The 25,569-nt window shown below is 50.1% G+C and overlaps 1 protein-coding gene across 1 annotated transcript; it reads left to right on the forward strand.

Moving 5' to 3' along the window:
* Positions 1 to 538: 538 nt before the first annotated feature.
* On the forward strand, positions 539 to 24,066 carry LOC140406641 (SOSS complex subunit B2-like). Its single transcript, XM_072494645.1, has 6 exons — positions 539 to 690; positions 1,732 to 1,870; positions 9,909 to 9,980; positions 11,433 to 11,517; positions 16,307 to 16,373; positions 18,587 to 24,066. Exons 1-6 carry the CDS (start codon positions 612 to 614, stop codon positions 18,778 to 18,780), a joined length of 636 nt encoding a protein of 211 aa, XP_072350746.1. The 5' UTR covers positions 539 to 611; the 3' UTR covers positions 18,781 to 24,066.
* Positions 24,067 to 25,569: the final 1,503 nt, after the last annotated feature.

Genomic DNA, 25,569 nt, shown 5'->3' on the forward strand with positions numbered 1-25,569 from the left:
GGGAGAGAAGAGGGGAGGGGGAGAGTGAGAGAAGAGGGGAGGGGGAGAGTGAGAGAAGAGGGGAGAGGGAGAGTGAGAGAAGAGGGGAGGGGGAGAGTGAGAGAAGAGGGGAGAGGGAGAGAAGAGGGGAGGGGGAGAGTGAGAGAAGAGGGGAGGGGGAGAGTGAGAGAAGAGGGGAGGGGGAGAGTGAGAGGAGAGGGAGAGTGAGAGAAGAGGGGAGGAGGAGGAGAGAGAGAGAGAAGAGGGGAGGGGGAGAGTGAGAAGAGGGGAGGAGGAGAGAGAGAAGAGGGGAGGGGGGGGAGAGAAGAGGGGAGGGGGAGAGGGAGAGTGAGAGAAGAGGGGAGGGGGAGAGTGAGACAAGAGGGGGGGAGTAGCGGGGAGGGAGAGTGGAGGGGAGGGACGGAAAGTGGAGGGGAGGGAGGGAGAGTAGGGGGGAGGGTGGGAGAGGAGAGGGGCGGGAGGGAGAGTAGAGGGGCGGGAGGGAGAGTAGAGGGGAGGGTGGGAGAGGAGAGGGACGCGACGGGAGGGAGAGTAGAGGGGAGAGTGAGAGAAGAGGGGGGAGAGATAGATGAGGGGGGAGAGATAGATAAGGGGGGAGAGAGCGAGGGAGCATGTCAAACGATACTTATGTGAAGGATATCAAAGCTGGTTTGAAAAACCTGAATCTCCTCTTCATTGTCCTGGAAATAGGTGAGTTTCTAACCCCCGCCCCTTCCTCAAATGGGATAAATCCCATCCTGTCTCCTCATAGAATTTACAGTGCAGAAGGAAGCCATTTGGCCCATAAGTCTGCACCAGCCCTTGGGAAGAGCTCCCTACCTAAGCCCACACCTTCACCCTATCCCCGTAGCCCCACCTAATCTTTTTGGACACTTAAGGGCAATTTATCATGGCCAATCCACCCAACCTGCACATCTTTGGATTGTGGGAGGAAACCGGAGCACCCGGAGGAAACCCAGGCACACACGGGGAGAACGTGCAGACTCCGCACAGACAGTGACCCAGCGGGGAATCGAACCTGGGACCCTGGTGCTGTGAGGCAACAGTGCTAACCACTGTGCCACCCAGTTGACGCTCCAGCTAGATGATGGTACAATTGCTAAGATTAATGAAGTTAGAGCATGCCACCGGTTGAGATTGGGATCCTTGCTGCTTTGAGAAGGGGGCAAAAGTCAACTGCAAAGTGTGGCGCTGGAGTCATATGTATCATAAGTTGGTGAACGAGATTCCCTTCCCTGAATGGGAACCAGTTTGGGATATATGCGCCAGCCTGGCTTTGGGGTAACCCAAAGCCGTTTTTGTCCAGCTGCCTATCATTTTAATTTTGAGAGGGAAAAGAAGACCACCTTAGTTGAGAGTAGTGCAAGAAATCAGAGTGAGGAGAGAAACTATTGGAGAAAAAACATCCCTGGCATGTCATAATCAATAATCTTTATTATTGTCACAAGTAGGTTTACATTAACACTGCAATGAAGTTACTGTGAAAATCCACTAGTTGCCACATTCCGGTGCCTGTTCGGGTACACGGAGGGAGAATTCAGAACTTCCAATTCACCTAACAAGCACGTCTTTCGGGACTTGTGGGAGGAAACCCACGCAGTCAAGGGGAGAACGTGCAGACTCCGCACAGACAGTGACCCAAGCGGGGAATCGAACCTGGGACCCGTGCCACCCTTGCTTTTTAAGTCTTTGCCAGAAAGCTCATCTGTCATTGTGTTTCTTGTTGTGTAGGACGAGTAACCAAAACCAAGGATGGGCATGAAGTCCGGACGTGTAAAGTGGCCGATAAAACCGGCAGCATCAACATATCGGTGTGGGATGATGTGGGAAGTCTGATTCAGGCTGGAGATATCATCCGATTGACCAGAGGGTAACTCATTTTATTCATCAAGACCTGATAAAGCTGAAACATAACGAATATATGAATTAGGAGGTGGTCACTCGGCCCCTCAAGCCTGCAATAAGATCACGGCCTGATCTGATTGTCACCTCCCGCCTACCCTGACAATCTTTCACACCCTTGCTCATCAAGAATCTATCTACTTCTGCCTTAAAAATATTTAAAGATTCTGCGTCCACTGTCTTTTTAAAATAAATTTGGAGTACCCAATTCATTTTTTCCAATTCAGGGGCAATTAAGCGTGGCCAATCCACCTACCCTGCACATCTTTGTGTTGTGGGGGCGAAACCCACGCAGACACGGGGAGAATGTGCAAACTCCACACGGACAGAGACCCAGAGCCGGGATCCAACCCGGGTCCTGGGTGCCGTGAGACAGCAGTGCTAACCGCTGTGAGCAGTTTTGCCAGTATGAGGGCCTTCTGGGTCTACACTAATCTACTCCAATATCCAGGACATTCAAGGTCATGATGACTTCTTCCAAGACCGGCAGAGGGGCCAAACCTGCGGGTGGCGACTTAGGGCACCCGCTTTGGCAATGTGTGTTCCTGGGCTGTGCTTGAGGGAGTATTCGTAGGCCGCTAATGATTATGCCCAACAGTGGATCTGAGCCGGGGTGATGGGGAAATCATTTTGTCCTCATTGAAAAGGCCCAGGAGGGGTTTATGGTCTGTTATGTTTGTGAAATGTCAGCCATAGACATATGGATGGAATTTCTTATCTGAAAAATAACAAGCAATCCTCCCTTTTTGACTTGAGAATGGCGTCTTTCCGTGTCCACTAAGGTTCTGGATTTGTGTGCAATAGGTCTCTCTGGTTCCGGGTGCGGCGATGACCAGCTGAGTCGCACGTTTCGGCAGCTCACGGTGAAACGGACTTTTGGGCTCTTGATAGGAGCCCCAACGGCAATTTTGACGGCTAAAAACACTGTGCGGTAAACCAGAAGGGAATCCCCCCTGGATACGGATGGAAAAAGGAGGAGAAAGTGGCCGGATTGCAGTGGATCCTTTAGAACAGCGGCAAGGAAGGCAAGCAAAAACCAAGATGGCGTCGGAAGGTGGCAGTTTAACATGGGGCCCTGAACAACAAGAGTTCTTGAAATGCTGTGTGGAAGAGCTCAAAAAGGAAATGAAGAAAGAGCTGTTGGCCCCGATACTACAGGCGATCGAAGGGCTAAAGGAGGAACAAAAGACCCAGGAGCGGGAGCTTCGGGTCGTGAAGGCAAAGGCAGCCGAGAATGAGAACGATATACAGGGCCTGGTGGTGAAGACGGAGACGCATGAGGCACATCAGAAACGATGTGTGGAAAGGTTGGAGGCACTGGAGAACAACGCAAGGAGGAACAACCTGAGGATTCTTGGTCTTCCTGAAGGTGCGGAGGGAGCGGACGTCGGGGCATATGTGAGCACGATGCTGCACTCGTTAATGGGAGCGGAGGCCCCGGCGGGTCCGTTGGAGGTGGAGGGAGCATACCGAGTGATGGCGCGAGGACCGAGAGCAGGAGAAACTTCCAGAGCCATAGTGGTGAGATTCCTCCGTTTTAAGGATAGAGAAATGGTCCTTAGATGGGCAAAGAAAACTCGGAGCAGTAAATGGGAGAACGCGGTGATCCGCGTTTATCAAGACTGGAGTGCGGAGGTGGCGAGAAGGAGGGCGAGCTTTAATCGGGCCAAGGCGGTGCTTCATAAAAAGAAGATAAAATTTGGAATGCTGCAACCGGCAAGACTGTGGGTCACATATCGAGGGAGGCACCACTACTTTGAGACGGCGGATGAAGCGTGGACTTTTATTGTGGAAGAAAAACTGGAATGAGCGGGTTATTAAAAAGAACATTTGAACCAAGTGGTGGGGCGAATGTGGGGGGCGAAGAGGGGGGTTAAAAAGGGGGGAAAGAGGAGTTTTATGTACTAATCCTGCGATGTGGTAACTTTTCTCTCTTCCACAGGTGGTGATGGGGGGAGGAGGGGAGGTGGAGGAGATGGGGCGTTGGCCATTGGGGGCGGGGCCAAGGGAGAAGCGCAGGCTTGGTTCCCGCGCTATGATAACCATGGCGGGAATAGAGAAGCAGGAAGGAGGGGGTATCGCACGGTGCGAGCCGAGGTCACGGGGGGAAGCCGAGGTCGGCCAGAGTCTGCTGACTTCTGGGAGCAACATGGGGGGAGTAATTACGCGAGCGGGGGATCTAGCCGGGGGGGGGGGGGGGGGTGGGAGGGGGGAATTACTGGGTTGCTGCTGCTGGGGAGAGGGGGGAGCTGGTATGGGAGGGGATGGGCGGCGGGGCACCGCCTGGGGGAGATACAGCTGCGTGGGAACCGGGTGAGGAGCTGGAAAAAGGGGATGGCTAATCGACAAGGGGGGGGTAGGAAGCCCCCCCCCCCCCCCCTTTCGGGGTTCGATCCCGGCTCTGGGTCTCTGTCCGTGTGGAGTTTGCACATTCGGGGCTAGATGCGAAAAACAGGGGGGTGGCTATATTAGTGGGGAAGCGGGTAATGTTCGAGGCAAAGACTATAGTGGCGGATAACGGGGGCAGATACGTGATGGTGAGTGGCAAACTACAGGGGGAGACGGTGGTTTTAGTAAACGTATATGCCCCGAACTGGGATGATGCCAATTTTATGAGGCGGATGCTAGGACGCATTCCGGACCTAGAGATGGGAAAGCTGATAATGGGGGGAGATTTTAATACGGTGTTGGAACCAGGGCTGGATAGGTCGAAGTCCAGGACTGGAAGGAGGCCGGCAGCAGGCAAGGTACTTAAAGATTTTATGGAGCAGATGGGAGGTGTAGACCCGTGGAGATTTAACAGACCTAGGAGTAAGGAGTTCTCGTTTTTCTCCTATGTCCATAAAGTCTACTCGCGAATAGACTTTTTTGTGCTGGGAAGGGCGTTGATCCCGAAGGTGAGAGGAACGGAGTATACGGCTATAGCCATTTCGGATCACGCTCCACACTGGGTAGACTTGGAGATAGGGGAGGAAACAGGAGGGTGCCCACCCTGGAGAATGGACATGGGACTAATGGCAGATGAGGGGGTGTGTCTAAGGGTGAGGGGGTGCATTGAAAAGTACTTGGAACTCAATGATAATGGGGAGGTCCAGGTGGGAGTGGTCTGGGAGGCGCTGAAGGCGGTGGTTTAGAGGGGAGCTGATATCAGTAAGGGCACATAAAGGGAAGCAGGAGAGTAAGGAACGGGAGCGGTTACTGCAAGAACTTTTGAGGGTGGACAGACAATATGCGGAAGCACCGGAGGAGGGACTGTACAGGGAAAGGCAAAGGCTACATGTAGAATTTGACTTGCTGACTACGGGCACTGCAGAGGCACAATGGAGGAAGGCACAGGGTGTACAGTACGAATATGGGGAGAAGGCGAGCAGGTTGCTGGCACACCAATTGAGGAAAAGGGGAGCAGCGAGGGAAATAGGGGGAGTGAGGGATGAGGAAGGAGAGATGGAGCGGGGAGCGGAGAGAGTGAATGGAGTGTTCAAGACGTTTTATAAAAAATTATATGAAGCTCAACCCCCGGATGGGAGGGAGAGAATGATGGGCTTCTTGGATCGGCTGGAATTTCCCAAGGTGGAAGAGCAGGAAAGGGTGGGACTGGGAGCACAGATCGAGGTAGAAGAAGTGGTGAAAGGAATTAGGAGCATGCAGGCGGGAAAGGCCCCGGGACCGGATGGATTCCCAGTCGAATTCTATAGAAAATATGTGGACTTGCTCGCCCCGGTATTGACGAGGACCTTTAATGAGGCAAAGGAAAGGGGACAACTGCCCCCGACTATGTCTGAAGCAACGATATCGCTTCTCTTAAAGAAGGAAAAGGACCTGCGACAATGCGGGTCCTATAGACCTATTTCCCTCCTAAATGTAGATGCCAAGATCCTGGCCAAGGTAATGGCAATGAGAATAGAGGAATGTGTCCCGGGGCTGGTCCACGAGGACCAAACTGGGTTTGTGAAGGGGAGACAGCTGAACACGAATATACGGAGGCTGTTAGGGGTAATGATGATGGCCCCACCAGAGGGGGAAACGGAGATAGTAGTGGCGATGGATGCCGAGAAAGCATTTGATAGAGTGGAGTGGGATTATTTGTGGGAGGTGTTGAGGAGATTTGGTTTTGGAGAGGGGTATGTTAGATGGGTGCAGCTGTTGTATAGGGCCCCGATGGCGAGCGTGGTCACGAATGGACGGGGATCTGCATATTTTCGGCTCCATAGAGGGACAAGGCAGGGATGCCTCTGTCCCCATTACTGTTTGCACTGGCGATTGAGCCCCTGGCGATAGCGTTGAGGGGTTCCAAGAAGTGGAGGGGAGTACTTGGAGGAGGAGAAGAACACCGGGTATCTTTGTATGCGGACGATTTGCTACTATACGTGGCAGACCCGGCGGAGGGGATGCCAGAAATAATGCGGATACTTGGGGAGTTTGGGGATTTTTCAGGGTATAAATTGAACATGGGGAAAAGTGAGTTGTTTGTGGTGCATCCAGGGGAGCAGAGTAGAGAAATAGAGGACCTACCGTTGAGGAAGGTAACAAGGGACTTTCGTTACCTGGGGATCCAGATAGCCAAGAATTGGGGCACATTGCATAGGTTAAATTTAACGCGGTTGGTGGAACAAATGGAGGAGGATTTCAAGAGATGGGATATGGTATCCCTGTCACTGGCAGGGAGGGTGCAGGCGGTTAAGATGGTGGTCCTCCCGAGATTCCTCTTTGTGTTTCAGTGCCTCCCGGTGGTGATCACGAAGGCTTTTTTTAAAAGGATTGAAAAGAGCATCATGGGTTTTGTGTGGGCCGGGAAGACCCCGAGAGTGAGGAAGGGATTCTTGCAGCGTAGCAGGGATAGGGGAGGGCTGGCACTACCGAGCCTAAGTGAGTATTATTGGGCCGCTAATATTTCAATGGTGAGTAAGTGGATGGGAGAGGAGGAGGGAGCGGCGTGGAAGAGATTAGAGAGGGCGTCCTGTAGGGGGACTAGCCTACAGGCTATGGTGACAGCCCCATTGCCGTTCTCACCGAGGAACTACACCACAAGCCCGGTGGTGGTGGCTACACTGAAGATTTGGGGACAGTGGAGACGACATAGGGGAAAGACCGGAGCACTGGGGGGGTCCCCGATAAGAAACAACCATAGGTTTGCCCCGGGGGGAATGGATGGGGGATATGGAATGTGGCAAAGAGCAGGAATAACGCAACTGAAAGATCGGTTTGTGGATGGGAAGTTCGCGAGTCTGGGAGCGCTGACCGAGAAATATGGGTTGCCCCAAGGGAATGCATTCAGGTATATGCAACTGAGGGCTTTTGCGAGGCAACGGGTGAGGGAATTCCCGCAGCTCCCGACACAAGAGGTGCAGGACAGAGTGATCTCAAAGACATGGGTGGGGGATGGTAAGGTGTCAGATATATATAGGGAAATGAGGGACGAAGGGGAGACTATGGTAGATGAACTAAAAGGGAAATGGGAAGAAGAGCTGGGGGAGGAGATCGAGGAGGGGCTGTGGGCAGATGCCCTAAGCAGGGTAAACTCGTCGTCCTCGTGTGCCAGGCTAAGCCTGATTCAGTTTAAGGTATTACACAGGGCGCATATGACTGGAGCACGGCTCAGTAAATTTTTTGGGGTGGTGGATAGGTGTGCGAGGTGCTCGAGAAGCCCAGCGAATCATACCCATATGTTTTGGTCATGCCCGGCACTACAGGGGTTCTGGGTGGGGGTGACAAAGGTGCTTTCAAAAGTAGTGGGGGTCCGGGTCGAACCAAGCTGGGGGTTGGCTATATTTGGGGTTGCACAAGAGCCGGGAGTGCAGGAGGCGAGAGAGGCCGATGTTTTGGCCTTTGCGTCCCTAGTAGCCCGGCGCAGGATATTGCTAATGTGGAAAGAAGCCAAGCCCCCGGGGGTGGAGACCTGGATAAATGACATGGCGGGGTTTATAAAGCTAGAGCGGATTAAGTTCGTCCTAAGGGGGTCGGCTCAAGGGTTCACCAGGCGGTGGCAACCGTTCGTCGAATACCTCGCAGAAAGATAGACGGAATGGGAAAAAGAAGGCAGCAGCAGCAGCCCAGGATCGGGGGTGGGGGGGGGGAGGAGGAACCAGAAGGACTCTCAGGGTTGTTAATATATACTGTATAATATGTATAGGTCGTTGCTACAGATAATTATATATTGGACTGTTAAATTATATTTTTGGAGAGTGTTACTTGTGATAAGGCAGTTGCCAATTAGGGCTAGTTTTCATTTTTGTTATTTATTATTTATTCATTTTCTGTTTATAAAATAGGTCATTGTTATTTGTGTTGTTATAATATTGTGTAAAGGATGCACAATGTACTGTGTTGGTTGACCAAACATTTTCAATAAAATATTTATTTAAAAAAAAAAATAGGTCTCTCTGTGCCATTGCCCCATCAATGGGAAAGGACTGCCCCATCTCGCTATGGAGAGGCATCGCATGTGGGTGCCTTCGCTGGAACTGCTGTTTGCCCCCCTCAGCCTGAGAATGCTAATGTCCATCGTCCCTTGCAGTTCTGAGGCCCATTTCTCCCTGTTCGAAGGATAGTTCTAATTCTATAGCCCTTTTGACATCAGGGGTGGGTTCTGCCAACATTCTTTTTTGTATCGCGACATTGTTGATCCCACACACTGGCCGTTCGGATAGCATCTTGGTCATGGATGGGCCAACCCTGTAGTATTCGGCCAGCTTCCTTAATCTAGCGTGGTAGCACAGTGGTTAGCACTTCGGCCTCATAGTGCCAGGGACCAGGGTTCGATTCCAGCCTCGGGTCACTGTCTGTGCGGAGTCTGCACGTTTTCCCCGTGTCTGCGTGGGTTTCCTCCGGGTGCTCCGGTTTCCTCCCACAGTCCAAAGACGTGCAGGTTAGGTGGATTGGCCATGATAAATTGCCTCTTAGTGTTCAGGGATGTGCAGGTTGGGTTGTGGAGTTACAAGGATAGGGTGGGGTGGACTGGGAAGTGGACAAACAAAGAACAAAGAAATGTACAGCACAGGAACAAGCCCTTCGGCCCTCCAAGCCCGTGCCGACCATGCTGCCCGTCTAAACTACAATCTTCTACACTTCCTGGGTCCGTATCCCTCTATTCACATGAATAGTCATGTATTTGTCAAGATGCCCCTTAAATGGCACCACATGGGTGGAGTGCTCCTTTGAGGGGTCAGTGAGGACTCATCGGACCGAATGGCCTCCTTCTGCACTGTACGGATTCTATGATTCTAGCCAGCAATTCTGTCACGGGTTCCCCAGGGGGTGGTCCTAGCCATGTTGAATTGGTAACGCTGGAGGAGTACAAGTGGCTTTGGGTTGTAATGGTTCTTAACTAGATCCACGAGCTCGTTGAATGTTTTAATGTCGGGGCTGCAGGATAAGTTAAACTCTTCAGAAAGCTGAACGTTGGCGCCCGCATGCTGTCAAAAGTATTACTTTATGTCAGACATCCCCTTCCATGCTGTTGGCGTGGAAGAGGTAACGAATGCGTTTGGCATACTGGGGCCAGTCTTCCATGTCCGCATCATAAGACCCGAGCTTCCCAAACAAGAGCATTTCTGGGTTTTTCTTTTTGCTTTGTTTCTTACCGGAGTTGTCATCGGGGAGTTTCGGAAAGGCTGCTCGGAATCCCGGGCTTGATCCTCGTCGCCAATGTAAGAATTCCAGGAGGTCCGGAGTGAAAGGCCAAATTGCTACTGTGACTCACAAAAGAAACATCCCAGCCCAGGACTTTCGGGAACTGCCGGTCCGGATCTGAGAGCTACATTTCAGCGTCCTGCTACCGAGCCAGCTGGGTGGGCCTCCACCCACTCACCTCAGGAACCAGTATTCTACAAAGCCCATGGGGAGATCAATCAGCCATTTCCTCCCCCCCCCACCCCCCGTGGTCCTCGTGAGGGTTATCGCCATCCTTACCAGCTCAATGAAGCAGCAAACTGGATGGTATGAATGGAGTGAGTTTCAGTGTTTAGGTCGAGTGGTATATCTTAAAGGAAATCTGTATTTTCTTGCAGGTATGCCTCAATTTGGAAAGGATGTCTGACACTCTACACGGGCAGAGGAGGCGACCTTCAGAAAGTGGGAGAGTAAGTTCTCTGACTTAACAGCAGAAGGGGGAGAGCTAATTGGATAGATCTTCCAAAGAGCTAGCACAGTCACAATGGGCCGAATAGCCTCTTTGATCATCGAGCCCCTTGCCTTCGCTGAATTATCACACTGGGAAGGAGTTTTCATTTAACCAAAGTCAAAGCTAACACTGTTAAACAAGTTGCCTTTCGAACCTCTGTCCCTCTGAGGAGGTGAGAGTTCACTTTACTGGCAGGGTGACTGATTGTACTGTCTCTGAAAGCGACCTGTCTCTGAAAGCGACCTATCAGCTCACTCGGCAGACACCAGGAATCCCAGGGGTCAGTCTTATTTTTAGCTTGCTCACCAAGAGGCACGCGGGGGTGCTTCTGGGTGATGGGCCTGTAGGTTTGAAAGCTCTGGCCCAATCGCTAGCCCTCCTTCCTATGAGTCAGAACGTTGCGGGTTCAGGTCTTGAGCGAATAATGTCGGCCACCGATCATGGTGCGGTACTGAGGCAGTGCGGCACTGTTGGAGGGGCTGTCTTTCAAATGAATCCTTAAACCAAGACCGATTCTGCTGTCTCAAGTGAACCGAAAATATCCCATGGCAGTATTTTGAAGAACAGCTGAGTTCTGCCTGGTGTCCACGCCAATGTTGATCCCTGGAAGATGGTGGCATAATTGTAATATCACTGGACATATAATCCAGAGGCTAATCCTCCAAACTTGGCAATTGGTGGAATTCAAATTCAGTTAGTAACGAGCTGGAATTGAAAGTGAATCTCCGTAATGGCGACCAGAAAACTACCATCGATTGTGGTCAAAACCCACGTGATTGACTAACGTCCCACCCCAGGGCCCTGAACGCGTAATCTCGGCCGATAGTCCTCGTGCAGCACTGAGGGGGGGCAGGAAATCTGCCGTCCTTACCTGGCCTGACCTACCTGTGACTCCAGACGCACAGCAATGTGGTTGACCCTTAACTGATCTCTGAGATGGCCGAGCAAGCCACTCCGGTCCAGGGCAATTAAGGCTGGGCAACCTATACTGACCATGCTACAACATCCATGTAATATCCCACATGGGACCTACAGGGTAGGAATGCTCCTCTTCCTCGTGGTCCTTGTGGAGTACGAGCTCTCCCGCTAGGGGTGGGGTATCTCAATTATCCAGTGTATATAAGGTCGGCCAGTGAGGTACCTGATAGGGGTCTATAGGTGAAAAATCTACTGTTTGTAAATTAAACTTTGTTCTTTTACTCGGTTTGGACTCCCCGTGTCCTTATTAAAGCTGACATCCTGTGAAAGGATTTTTAAAAATGAGCACCGTTAAAACATATCATCCGGCCATTATCACATTGTCGTTTGTGGGATCTTGCTGTGTACAAATTGCCGGCGGGCTGTGACGGTGTGCGTGCGTGCACCGCGCAAGAGTATGACGACGTGCGATCACTTCTGTGTTCCGTTTCAGGTTTTGTATGCAGTATTCGGAAGTGCCGAATTTCAGTGACCCCAATCCGGAGTACACATCACCGGCGTCTTCACAGAACAAACCTGTAAGTCTGACCCCTTCAGGCCAGGTTGCCGTTGTTTTCATTCCGTGCCCCTTCTGCCATTCGGGGTGGTGTCAGTGATGAGATTCCCTTGTTTAGTTCCTGTGCCAGCTTTCTCACCTTGCCCCCTCTCTGACGCTTTGCTGGGTTATGGGTCCATAAGTGCCCTCCTTCCCCTGCCCTGGCACCTCACCCAAGTGCCATCATTCACCCTCCAATGTGGGCAGCCTGTTCAACCAAAGCGCCAGCGGAGTCCGCTGTTGAGCGATCAGGATTGGGAACTCAAACTGACTACTTCTCCGTAGCTCTGGAAGCCAAGGCTAATTGTGCTGCTCCGAACCTCCCCCGTCCGTGATCAGCAAATTCAGCACAGATCTGTGGTGGGAACTGTGCTCTTCCTGGGGTGTAGATCGGCGTTTCAGTACAGCTGTGTCCCAGTGCTTTCAGACACGCAGTTTGACCAGGGCTCAATACAGCTGTGGTGAAATCGTCTGGATAATAGGGGCAGATTTGGGGAGCTACCCAATGCAGTGACTCTGGCATATTCCTCCCAGCCACCCACCATTGAATGCTTTTGACGGAGCTTGTGGAACAGCTTGCCTTGTTGTAGCTGGTGTGAGAAATTCCGGTTACCTTTGCAGAATAAAACAACGGAACCTGCAGCTGATTGAACTTTATTGCCTCTGCAAGGAGATTTGGATTGCATTGGTTTATTGTCAAGTGTACTGAGGTTCACTGAAAAGTATTGTTCTGCGGACTTTTCTGCTCTTTTACACAGAGGGTAGTGGGTGCCTGGAACTCGCTGCCGGAGGAGGTGGTGGAAGCAGGGACGATAGGGACATTTAAGGGGCATCTTGACAAACACATGAATAGGATGGGAATAGAGGGATACGGACCCAGGAAGTGTAGAAGATTGTAGTTTAGTCGGGCAGCATGGTCGGCATGGGCTTGGAGGGCCGAAGGGCCTGTTCCTGTGCTGTACTGTTCTTTGTTCTTTTTACAGTCCAGACAGACCATTACTACATGAAAACAAATTACTTGGTGCATACATAAAATACACAGTGTAAATACATAGACACAGGCATCGGGTGACGCATGCAGAGTGTAGTACTACTCAGTAGAGAAGATGTGTGAAGAGATCAGATCAGTCCATACGAGGGTCATTCAGGAGTCTGGTAACAAAGAACATTACAGCTCAGTACAGGCCCTTCGGCCCTCGATGTTGCGCCGACCTGTGAAACCACTCTAAAGCCCATCTACACTATTCCCTTATCGTCCATATGTCTATCCAATGACCATTCGAATGCCCTTAGTGTTGGCGAGTCCACTACTGTTGCAGGCAGGGCATTCCACGCCCTTACTACTCTCTGAGTAAAGAACCTACCTCTGACATCTGTCCTATATCTATCTCCCCTCAATTTAAAGCTATGTCCCCTCGTGCTAGACACCACCATCCGAGGAAAAAGGCTCTCACTGTCCACCCTATCCAATCCTCTGATCATCTTGTATGCCTCAATTAAGTCACCTCTTAACCTTCTTCTCTCTAACGAAAACAGCCTCAAGTCCCTCAGCCTTTCCTCATAAGATCTTCCCTCCATACCAGGCAACATTCTGGTAAATCTCCTCTGCACCCTTTCCAATGCTTCCACATCCTTCCTATAATGCGGCGACCAGAACTGTACGCAATACTCCAAATGCGGCCGCACCAGAGTTTTGTACAGCTGCAACATGACCTCATGGCTCCGAAACTCAATCCCTCTACCAATAAAAGCTAACACACCATACGCCTTCTTAACAACCCTCTCAACCTGGGTGACAACTTTCAGTGATCTATGTACATGGACACCGAGACCTCTCTGCTCATCCACACTGCCAAGAATCTTACCATTAGCCCAGTACTCTGTCTTCCTGTTATTCCTTCCAAAATGAATCACCTCACTTTTCTGCATTAACCTCCATTTGCCACCTCTCAGCCCAGCGCTGCAGCTTATCTATGTCCCTCTGTAACTCGTAACATCCTTCCGCACTGTCCACAACTCCACCGACTTTAGTGTCATCTGCAAATTTACTCACCCATCCTCTACGCCCTCCTCCAGGTCACTTATAAAAATGACAAACAGCAGTGGCCCCAAAACAGATCCTTGTGGTACACCACTAGTAACTGGACTCCAGTCTGAACATTTCCCATCAACCACCACCCTTTGTCTTCAGCTAGCCAATTTCTGATCCAAACTGCTGAATCACCCTGAATCCCATGCCTCTGTATTTTCTGCAGTAGCCTACCATGGGGAACCTTATCAAACGCTTTACTGAAATCCATATACACCACATCAACTGCTTTACCCTCATCCACCTGTTTGGTCACCTTCTCAAAGAACTCAATAAGGTTTGTGAGGCACGACCTACCCTTCACAAAACTGTGTTGACTATCTCTTATCAAATTATTCCTTTCCAGATGATTATACATCCTATCTCTTATAAACCTTTCCAAGATTTTGCCCACAACAGAAGTAAGGCTCACTGGTCTATAGTTACCGGGGTTGTCTCTACTCCCCTTCTTGAACAAGGGGACAACATTTGCTATCCTCCAGTCTTCTGACACTATTCCTGTAGACAAAGATGACTTAAAGATCAAAGCCAAAGGCTCAGCAATCTCCTCCCTAGCTTCCCAGAGAATCCTAGGATAAATCCCATCCGGCCCAGGGGACGTAGCTATTTTCACATTTTCCAGAATTGCTAAAACCTCCTCCTTATGAACCTCAAGCCCTTCTAGTCTAGTAGCCTGAATCTCAGTATTCTCCTCGACAACATTGTCTTTTTCCTGTGTGAATACTGACGAAAAATATTCATTTAGCACCTCTCCTTTGTCCTCTGACTCCAAGCACAACTTCCCACTACTGTCCTTGACTGGCCCTATGCTTACCCTAGTCATTCTTTTATTCCTGACATATCTATAGAAAGCTTTAGGGTTATCCTTGATCCTACCTGCCAAAGACTTCTCATGGCCCCTCCTGGCTCTTCTTAGCTGTCTCTTTAGGTCCTTCCTTCGCTAACTTGTAACTCTCGAGCGCCCTAACTGAACCTTCATGTCTCATCTTTACATAAGTCTCCTTCTTCCTCTTGACAAGTGTTTCGACTGCTTTAAGTGTTCCCTCGCTCGACCACTTCCTCCCTGCCTGACAGGTACATACTTATCAAGGACACGCAGTAGCTGTTCCTTGAACAAGCTCCACATTTCCATTTGTGCCCATCCCCTGCAGTTTTCCTCTCCATCCAATGCATCCTAAGTCTTGCCTCATCACATCATAATTGCCTTTCCCCCAGATATAACTCTTGCCCTGCGGTATATACCTATCCCTTTCCATCACTAAAGTAAACAAAATCGAATTGTGGTCACTATCACCAAAGTGCTCACCTACCTCCAAATCTAACACCTGTCCTGGTGCATTACCCAGTACCAAATCCAATATGGTCTCGCCTCTCGTTGGCCTATCTGCATGCTGTGTCAGGAAACCCTCCTGCACACATTGGACAAAAATGGACCCATCTAAAGTACTCTAACTATAGCATTTCCAGTCAATATTTGGAAAGTTAAAGTCCCCCATAACAACTACCATGTTGCTTTCGCTCCTATCCAGAACCATCTTTGCAATCCTTTCCTCTACATCTCTGGAACTTTTCGGAGGCCTATAGAGAACCCTTAACAGGGTGACCTCTCCTTTCCTGTTTCTAACCTCAGCCCATACTACCTCAGTAGACGAGTCCTCATCAAACGTCCTTTCTGCCACCGTAATACTGTCCTTGACTAACAATGCCACCCCTCCCCCTCTTTTACCACCTTCCCTGAGCTTACTGAAATATCTAAACCCCGGCACCTGCAACAACCATTCCTGTCCCTGCTCTATCCATGTCTCCGAAATGGCCACAACATCGAAGTCCCAGGTACCAACCCATGCTGCAGGTTCACCCACCTTATTCCGGATGCTCCTGGCATTGGAAGAAGACACACTTTAAACCACCTTCCTGCCTGCCGGTACACTCCTGCAACTTTGAAACCTTACTCATGACCTTACTACTCTCAACCTCCTGTATACTGGAGCTACAATTCAGGTTCCCAGCAGGGAACAAGCTGTTTTTGAATTGTTAGTGCGTGTTCTCAGACTTTTGTATCTCCTGCCCGATGGAAGAAGTTGGAAGAGTGAGTAAGCCAGGTGGGAGGGATCTTTGATTATGCTGCCCGCTTTCCCCAGGCAGCGGGAGGTGTAGATGGAGTCAATGGATGGGAGTCAGGTTTGTGTGATGGACTGGGCGGTGTTCACGACTCTCTGAAGTTTCTTGCGGTCCTGGGCCGAGCAGTTGCCATACCAGGCTGTGATGCAGCCCGATAGGATGCTTTCTATGGTGCATCTGTAAAAGTTGGTAAGAGTCAATGTGGACATGCCGAATTTCCTTAGTTTCCTGAGGAAGTATAGGCGCTGTCGTGCTTTCTTGGTGGTAGCGTCTATGTGGGTGGACCAGGATTATATGGCTGTGAGGGTGGTAATGAACACTGAAGGGAAGGTGTTCTGGCCATTATGATGTGGGGCAGGCTTGAAAGATTAACCAGTCTATCCCTCCCAATCAGTTTTGTGTATGGCAGCGGGGAGAGGGCAAGGCAGGCCGATGAGCTGTCTAATTGGGGACAGGAGGTCTGTGTAATGAGGGAGAGGTGAAGCGAATTCCAGTTGCTAATTATGCAAGGTTGTTTCCGATCAAGCCAGTTAAACCTCAGCACTGTTTCCTTCTTTTTAAGACCCCGTCTGAACAAGGTAGCACTTCTACAACTGGCCCAGTGAGCTCGACACCCTCTGTGACTACTGGTAAGTACCTGCATTAAAGGGCCCATGGTATTGTGCAGCACCACAGGGGCAGCAGTGAGGGAGCGCTGCACAGTCAGAGCTGCTGTCCTTGGATGAGACGTTAAGTCTTGGCCCCCTCTGTCCCCTCGGGTGGGTGTTAAAGATCCCACAGGCACCGTTTTAGAGATTAGGGGGAGTTTGCCCCGTTGTCTTGGGGCCAACATTGATCCCTCAAACCAACATCACCAAAACAGATAAGCTGGTCGTTTAAGTTCTTGCTGTCTGTGGGAGCTTGCTGTGCGCAAATGCTGCGTTTCCTACCTTACCACAATGATTGCATTTCAAGCGCTTTGGGATTTCCTACGCCATTAAAAAGCACAATTGAAATTGCATGTCTTTCTAGCAAACCTTACAGGCATCAAATCATTGCTGCCGACTCCGTCATTGCTGGAACAGCTGATCAAAGTATTAATACACTAGTCCGCGATGCTGGAGACTACTTAAAGCGACTCTGCTAAAAAGTGTGTACACTTTGCTAGTTTGCCCGCAAGTTCCGTTCCCTCAACCAACCTCACTAAAAACCGATTCTCTGGTCATTTGCCACATTGCTGTTTGTGGGAGTTTGCTTTGCGCACATTGGCTGCCCAGTTTTCCTCTGTTATGACCGATAGGTGTATGGTTTCAATATGAAATGTATTTGGACAGTGAGTCTAGTTCTTACTGGACATTCTGCTGGCAATCTCACTCCGACAGCTGCAGAACAGCCGCTGTGGGAAAACAGAACAATGTTACCCAGGTGCATCGGGTTTGGGAGTTGGCTATGCTGTTGGTTATTTGGCTGTGCAGCTGCCTGCGCTACATTTAACTTGCAACGAGTGGGGGAAAAGTGTTCACCCTCCTTGCACTGATCTGCTTTACTTGAGCGCAAGATTCACCTGAGCAAAAGGAGGATCGGGGGCTCTCTGCCAGTGGATAAAAGCCCCAATCGCTGTGAAATGCTCCAGCAATTCACAGGTGCATAACTTACCAGGCAATGGGAGAGGATTCCACCTCGGCCAATGTGATGTGGGAAGCAATGCTACTCGTGTGTGGAGATTTTGTGAATGAACGCAGAACATTGCGGCTAAACAGCTTTTGTGTTCCTGCCATAAACCTCGAGGTGCCAGCCAGCCACGCTGCTGCCCTGGCAGAGGGCTGGCAGCCTGGCCACATCTGTCATGTAGAGTGGGAGGCCTTGGCGTGGAGTAAGCTGGCTTCTGGCCCAGCTGGCTTTGCATTGTGCTGAGCCCCAGAAGAAAGATGTACAATTTCTCTCGACTCGTGGCGCGGGATGCAAGATATCCCTCGCGTAGCTGACCGAAAACAACCCAGCTTTGCAAATTGATTCTGTAATTCGGCAGCTCTATGGGCAGCACGGTGGCACAGTGGTTAGCACTGCTGCCTCACGGCGCCGAGGTCCCAGCTTCGATCCCGGCTCTGGGTCGCTGTCCGTGTGGAGTTTGCACATTCTCCCCGTGTCTGCGTGGGTCTCACCCCCACAACCCAAAGATGTGCAGGGTAGGTGGATTGGCCATGCTAAATTGCCCCTTAATTGGAAAAAATGAATTGGGTACACAAATTTTAAAAAAAAAATAATTCAGCAGCTTTATGTATTAACTGGGGTCCATATCTTACTGAGCACAAAATAGTGATGGAAGTAGCTGTTAAATTTTCCCAGGCTTTTCCCCAGGGTAGAGGGGTCAATTACTAGGGGGCATAGGTTTAAGGTGAGAAGGGCAAGGTTTGGAGTAGATGTACGAGGCAAGTTTTTTACACAGAGGGTAGTGGGTGCCTGGAACTCGCTACCGGAGGAGGTAGTGGAAGCAGGGACGATAGGGACATTTAAGGGGCATCTTGACAAATACATGAATAGGATGGGAATAGAGGGATACGGACCCAGGAAGTGTAGAAGATTGTAGTTTAGTCGGGCAGCATGGTCGGCACGGGCTTGGAGGGCCGAAGGGCCTGTTCCTGTGCTGTGCTTTTCTTTGTTCTTTGTTTGAATTATGCTCCATTCAGTCCTTGAACTGGGCTATGCCAAGGAGGGAAGCATTGGACAGAAGGCTCTCCGCAGGAAGAAGTGCGGTGGGGCGGAGGGCGGGGGTAAGGTTTCCCAAATCGCCCCAAAAAAGGAAACGGTTCTCATTTGGGCCATTGTTGTCATCTGGTTTTGTTCCTTCTTCCCGTCGCTCCAGGTAATGACAGTCTGAATGTTGCTGGCTCAGGCGGAGCCTCCGCAGGTAACACAAATCATCAGCCGCCACCAGCAGGCGGCAGAGGTAATGGACGCGGCTCAGGAAATAACCAGGCAGTGACCACATCCAGCACCACCCCGGCAACCACCACCCTCAGCAACGGAAGGGATCCAAGGCGGGTACCGAAGCGATGATTCTCTGAACTTTTAATTGTTCACCTTTTTCATTTCCCCTTTGATAACTCGCAGAACCAGTATCAAAGTGGTATTTTTAATCAAATCCCATCCTTCACTATCCCCCAGGCTCTTTTGGATTAGCACCTCAAGGCATTTGGAATCATGACCGTCGACAAGGTGACTCAATCCTCCCCGACCTCCCTTCCTGATTGCCTTATTTGATCCGAGTAATTATGCCTTTTAAAAATTTCCACAGTGGCTTTAATGATCTGACAATTCAAACTCAGAGGAGTGCAGCTTCCATAGCAGATTGATGATGAAGAGAGCTGTTCTGAAAGAGAAGAGGTGTTGTGCGGCAGGGCTGAGACACTCTGGCACCCTTACACCTCTTCAATTCCACCTTGTACCAATATGAGCAAATCTGTCACAAATTGAAGGTGGGTTTACTTGCTCCCTGAAGCAATATAGACCATCACTGGCTGTTTAACTGTGCAGCCAATCCATGTCCAGGGTTTGTGTATCCAGCTGAACTGTTGCCTCCGAATGGCTTGGAAAGGGAGGTCTCTGTATCTTCCATGTTCCCTCGATCATCTCTTTACTTGGCAGGAGGCATTTTGTGCACCATTCCCCCACCCCCACCCCCAACTTCAAATATCATTGCTTTGTGTCAAATTCCGCCCCTCCCTTAAATCATAGAATTTACAGTGCAGAAGGAGGCCATTCGGCCCATCGAGTCTGCACCGACCCTCTGATAGAGCACCCTACCTAGGCCCACTCCCCCACCCTATCTTCATAACCCCGCCGAAAGGCAAATTGTCACGGCCAATCCACCTACCCCGTACATCTTTGGACTGTGGGAGGAAACCGGAGCACCCGGAGGAAACCCACGCAGACACGGGGAGGACGTGCAGACTCCGCACAGACAGTGACCCAAGCCGGGAGTCGAACCTGGGACCCTGGTGCTGAGGCAGCAGTGCTAGCCACTGCGCCGCACCTTACTGTGACGCCCATATTGCGCCGCCTGTACTTATAACATCCTGTCACTGGTGTGTGAAAAGATTAATTTTGTTTTTTCTGTCCTGAAGGTGATGTGTCCTCGCTGGGGTACAGTCCCAGAGTCCCTTCAATACCTTGGTCAAGTGCTGATCCTGCTCATTTGAGCCTTAATGGTGAATTTAAGCAGGCTGATTGACTGCAGAGTGCCTCACAGCTGAGCATGACCCTCCTAATGTAAATCCACGCACACACATTTCCCCCTCTATGCCTCACACCCACGCTCTCTCATCCACACTCCAACTCAGGAGCAGGCACCCTGTGCAGTTGGCCACCCCATGCCCCCCTCAAACAGCCCCACCCTTCCCTTCCTCTGTCTAAACTAGGTGTGGATGCCATTTTTAGCCATTGACTCAGCCAGCTCAGCATGACCAGGGGTCAGCACTGGGACCTGTTTGGCGTGTGAGTGCATGTGTGTCCGTCGGCTCGAGGCCTCAGGCATCCTCTTTCTCTCCTGTGAATTCCTGCCTCGAACCTCCTTTCCAGCCACGTTTCTGTGACGCGGGCTGCACTCCGAAGCATTTTGGGTTTAAAATACTTTGTTCTGGTTGCTGCAGGCGGTGTTTATTTTAGATTTCCTATTTCGAGCCATCGTGGATTCGAGTGAAACGAGTGTTCGAACCTACATCAAAGCTTTCGAGCCAGCTCAGTCTGCCTCCCTAGAATTGTTTGCCACAGATATTTCAAAGCGCTTCGAGGAGTTGGCGAGGGGGAGGTGAATCCTCTGCCCATTTCTTTATGTCCTATTGTATTGCATGGTTGCTAGGAGACCAGGCCGAATGATACTTCTCACCGTTTCCTCTTCCTGTCGCACGTTTTTACACGATGGCAGTCTGTCAATCTGCCCCATTTCTTGTCAATAAAGGTATGAAGGCTCATCCTTTTTGTTGACTTTGTTACCAGTAAGTGCGAGATGGGCTTACATTTCCTTATTCATAGAATCATAGAATTTACAGTTCAGAAGGAGGCCATTCGGCCCATCGAGTCTGCACCAGCCCTCGGAAAGAGCACCCTACTCAAGCACACACCTCCTCCAGGCCACCTCCTTAACCCAGTAACCCCAATTAACCTTTTTTTTGGACACTAAGGGTCAATTTAGCATGTCCAATCCACCTAACTCGCACATCTTTGGACTGTGGGAGGAAACCGGAGCACCCGGAGGAAACCCACGCACACACGGGGAGGACGTGCAGACTCCGCACAGACAGTGACCCAAGCCGCACCTGGGACCCTGGAGCTGTGAAGCAACTGTGCTAACCACTGTGCTACCGCGCCGCCCTGTGTCAGTCACGACTCAGTGGGCAGCACTATTGCCCCTTGAGTTGCAAGCTTATGAGTTCAATAATCTTCTTTGGTGTCACAAGTAGGCTTACATTAACACCGCAATGAAGTTACTGTGAAAAGCCCCTAGTCGCCACATTCTGGGGCCTGTTCGGGTCACAGAGGGAGAATTCAGAATGTCCAATTCACCTAACAGCACGTCTTTCGGGACTTGTGGGAGGAAACCGGAGCACCCGGAGGAAACCCACGCAGACACGGGGAGGATGTGCAGACTCCGCACAGACAGTGACCCAAGCCGGGAATCGAACCTGGGACCCTGGAGCTGTGAAGCAACGGTGCTAACCACTGTGCTACCGTGCCTCCCTACTCCAGAGGCGTGAGCACAAAATCTAGGCTGACACTCTAATGCAGTGCCGAGGGAGCACTGCATTGTCGGAGAAGCCACCCTTTGGATGTGATGTTAAACTGAGGCCGCATCAGCCCCCTTGAGTGGATGTAAAAGGTCCCACAGCCACTACTTCAAAGTAGAACAGGGGAGTTCTCCCAACCTCCTGCATCCAGTATTTATCCCTCAACCAACTAAAGGGGCAGCGCAGTGGTTAGCCCTGTTACCTCGTGGCACCCGAAGTCCCAGGTTCGCAGTTTGCACGTTCTCCCAGTGTCTGCGTCCTCACAACCCAAAGATGTGCAGGGTAGGTGGATTGGCCACGGTAAATTGCCCCTTAATTGGGAAAAAATAATGGGTACGCTTTTCAAAAAAAAACATCACTAAAATTAAACAGATTATTTAGTTACATTGCTGTTGATGGGAGATTGATTGCTGTGCACAAATTGCCCGTTACATTACCTACCTTCTAACAGGGCGACTCCACTTCAAAGCACTTATTTGGTTCTGAAAGGATTTGAAGCCTCTTCTTTTTCCCCTCTTTTGTGACAGACGGAATTTGCGTATTGGAGACCAGGGAGGATTATGTCTTATCACTGTGGCAATTAGTTTTGAGATCCATGATAATCACGTTTGCTTGTGTTTAATTCAGAGCCAGGCAAATCTAATTATCGGCGGGTATGCTTCCTGCCTCTGTGAATGCTTTTCACTAAACCTTTCGAGGCCTTCCTCTCTCCCTCCAGCCCAGCTCCCAGTACGTCGCTGTGCCATCATGCACATCTTCAATTTGCAATACTTGCCTTCTGCAACTGAACAAGTCCTTTTCATAAACCATTTAATTTTCCAGTGCGAACAGCAGGTGCACCTTGACACCAGCTAGGGTGTGTCAGACCATCTGAACACTGCTGGCCTCCAATGTGTCACATGTAATCAGTTATTGATCATAGAGTCCCATCTCTGGTGGTAACTTTGCATGTAAAATGTTGTACAATCTGTAATTTTAATGGATTGTCAGCCAACGTCACTGAGTGATTATCTGCTGCTTGTGGGATCTTGCTGTGCGCAAACCGGCTGCTGTGCTTCCTATATTATTTTTTAAAATAAATTTAGAGGACCCAATTAATTTTTCCAATTAAGGGGCAATTTAGCGTGTTCAATCCACCTAGCCTGCACATTTTTGGGTTGTGGGGGCGAGACTCACGCAGACACGGGGAGAATGTGCAAACTCCACACGGACAGTGACCCAGAGCCGGGATCGAACCTGGGACCTTGGCGCCCTGAGGCCACCGTGCTGCCCTTGCTTCCTATATTATAACCGTGACTGCACTAAAAGTGCGCTTTCTTGGCTGGGAAGCACTATGCCCCAAGGTGCTATAGAAATGCACGTCTTGTTCCACTCTTGGGTAAGACTGTTATCTATTGCTGACAAAGCTATGTTCTCCTGGCACTTGGTTACAGCTGAAAGAATCTGGGCGTATCGCATCCACGCCAGTTCCACCAAAAGCTTCAAGGCCACTTTTTTTTAGATGGAGAATGATTTTTTTTATATGGAAAGAAAATCCTAGTTTTCTCCCTCCGATAACCTGTGAATTGGAGCAAGTCCTGGTGCTATCCTCACATCAGACCCGCCTGTCTGCTCACAATTTCCCTCGGTACGGTCACTGGCTGGCGTATCTTCTCTCCCTCCTCCCCAACAAAATAATTGGGTACTCCACATTTATTAAAAACAAAACTAATCTTGACTGATGTGACAGTAAGGCAAGGCAGCATTTGTCCGCAGAAATCGGTTTTTGGTCACTAAGGGCAATTTCTCATGGCCAATCCACCCAACCCGCACATCTTTGGACTGTGGGAGGAAACCGGAGCACCCGGAGGAAACCCACGCACACACGGGGAGAGCGTGCAGACTCCACACAGACAGTGACCCAAGCCGGGAATCGAACCCGGGACCCTGGGGCTGTGAAGCCACACTTGTGCTGCCATACCAAGCAGTAAATTTATCCACTGAGCTACCAGCATTTTCTTTCTGATTTGATTAGGAATTCCCAGATTAGTGAGATCTCCCGTCACTGAACTACGGCCCAGTGACAGAAATATCAAGAGAGCCAGCAACCAATGCAGATGCAACTCGTGAGCACCACTCAGTGGTGCCAATCTGACACTACAGTAGTGCAATGTTTCTGTAAAACCTCATTTCAAAGGAGGGTTTTCTGCTGGTCGAAATGGTGGAACTTGTGATCCCTATTGGGTGACTGCTAACATATACCCTCAACGTGAACGATTAATTTTTAGTAAAATTATTGTTGGCAATCGCAATAATAGCAACTATAAATGTGCATTAACAAGCGGGCATGGATGTAATTATTGAGGAGTGTTTATTGCCTGTGTACTGCCGGCACCTCACCCTGTTGCATCAGGATCAACTTGCCACAAATACTGTTGATAAATAGAAACACAGAATGCTGCAAGCACTCGGCGACGTAGAGGGAAAGAGTTAGCGTGGCATTTCTGTTTCTATTTCAGATTTCCAGAATCCAAAGTATTTTGCTTTTGTGTTTTACTTGTTAATAAATGCTTCTTTTGGACGTGTGTTGTGTTATTTCATCAAATTTCTATTTATCTCTTTATTTTAAAAAAAAATGTTGCAAGGGCAGATCGGACTGAAGTCGACATCTGACTCCTGGTATTTATCTGTGCCACCCAGCCGGGGTGGCAATCTCTGTGGTGCTGCCAGTTAGTGCATGTTTTCTGTACTCCACCCAGGTGGGCAGTAAGGAGGATCTCCCCGTCAGAGGTTTCCGACATGACAACAGTGACGACGTTTCACAAAGTGCTTCGTTAGCTGGAGTGCATTGGGGTTTCACAATGTAAACGGTGCTATATAAATGCACATCTTTGGAAAGAGGGCTGCACAGTGGCAGATCAGAGGCGATGATTCTTGACCGCAAGATCTGTACCTCACTGGAATGTTGCAATTCGGAGCAGTAGTGGGCAATTCAGCCCTTTGACGGGCGGAGCAGGCTCGATCAGATCATGGCCGATCTCTTCCTGTCTCAAATTCAATTGGGAAGATGCCAGGTTGAAGATTGTGTGTGCCATCCGATAAGATAAAGTCTGGGACAATGTCCTGAGATGACACTCAGATGGGGTGGATATAGCACTTGGGGAGAATGGGATCAAAGGCTATGGGGAGAAAGCAGGATTAGGCTATTGAGTTGGATGATCAGCCATGATGGTGATGAATGGCGGAGCCGGCTCGAAGGGCCGAATGGCCTCCTCCTGCCCCTATCTTCTATGTATCTATGGCTACAGAATGAGGGCTGACAGGAGTGACGGTCTCGAACCAGACTGGGTTGGGGTGGAATGGATCAAATACTGTGCCCCAAGATCTTTTAAATTTAATTGGAAGCTGAATAATAAAGACTTTGCCCAGGGCAAGAAGTAATTGGAAGATATGCACTTTTTTTAAGTAGTGTCTTTTTCAGACTACCTGCCACTATCTCCTCCCGCCCCTCTGAGTCCTGCTGCATTTGGACACGGACTGCATCAGTTTCTGAGGAGTCGCGAATGGTGCTGAACATTGTGCAGTCATCCGCAAACATCCCCACTTCGGACATGATGGAAGGAAGATCATTGATGAAACAGTGTCATCAGGCAAATGTCTACTTTCACCTGGCTCAGTCGGACTGGAAGATCCCGCTATTGGGCAGGGCCAGTAAATCCTGGCCTCGGTAGCAACAGGAACCCAGGCTGCTATTTTCCCCCTTTTATGACATTCAAACAAGAAGCTGCAGTCGCCTTTTGCCCCCCTCAAGCCGACTTCGCCAATATCGGGGCTGATTTGACAGTAACATCAAATTTGCATCCTGTCTACCCCCAATAACCTTTCACCCCCTTGCTGACCAAGAATCGATTGAGCTCTGCCTTAATATTCACTCTGCTTCCACTGCCTTTTGACGGAGAGTGTTGCAGACACTCCTGAGAGGAAACATTTCTCCTCATCTCCGTCTTAATTGGGCGACTCCTTATTTTTAAACAGTGACCCCTAGATTCTCCCACAAGAGGAAATATCCTCCCCACACCCACCT

The sequence above is a fragment of the Scyliorhinus torazame genome, unplaced genomic scaffold, assembly GCF_047496885.1.
Source record: "Scyliorhinus torazame isolate Kashiwa2021f unplaced genomic scaffold, sScyTor2.1 scaffold_744, whole genome shotgun sequence".
NCBI lineage: Eukaryota > Metazoa > Chordata > Chondrichthyes > Carcharhiniformes > Scyliorhinidae > Scyliorhinus > Scyliorhinus torazame.

What these genes read in the sequence shown, in the direction of transcription:
- LOC140406641 (XM_072494645.1), top strand. Translation starts at nt 612, where the DNA reads ATGTCAAACGATACTTATGTGAAGGATATCAAAGCTGGTTTGAAAAAC. An exon ending in CGTCTTCACAGAACAAACCT is followed by an intron (nt 11,518 to 16,306) that starts GTAAGTCTGACC and finishes CTTCTTTTTAAG; the next exon opens with ACCCCGTCTGAACAAGGTAG. An exon ending in GACACCCTCTGTGACTACTG is followed by an intron (nt 16,374 to 18,586) that starts GTAAGTACCTGC and finishes CCGTCGCTCCAG; the next exon opens with GTAATGACAGTCTGAATGTT.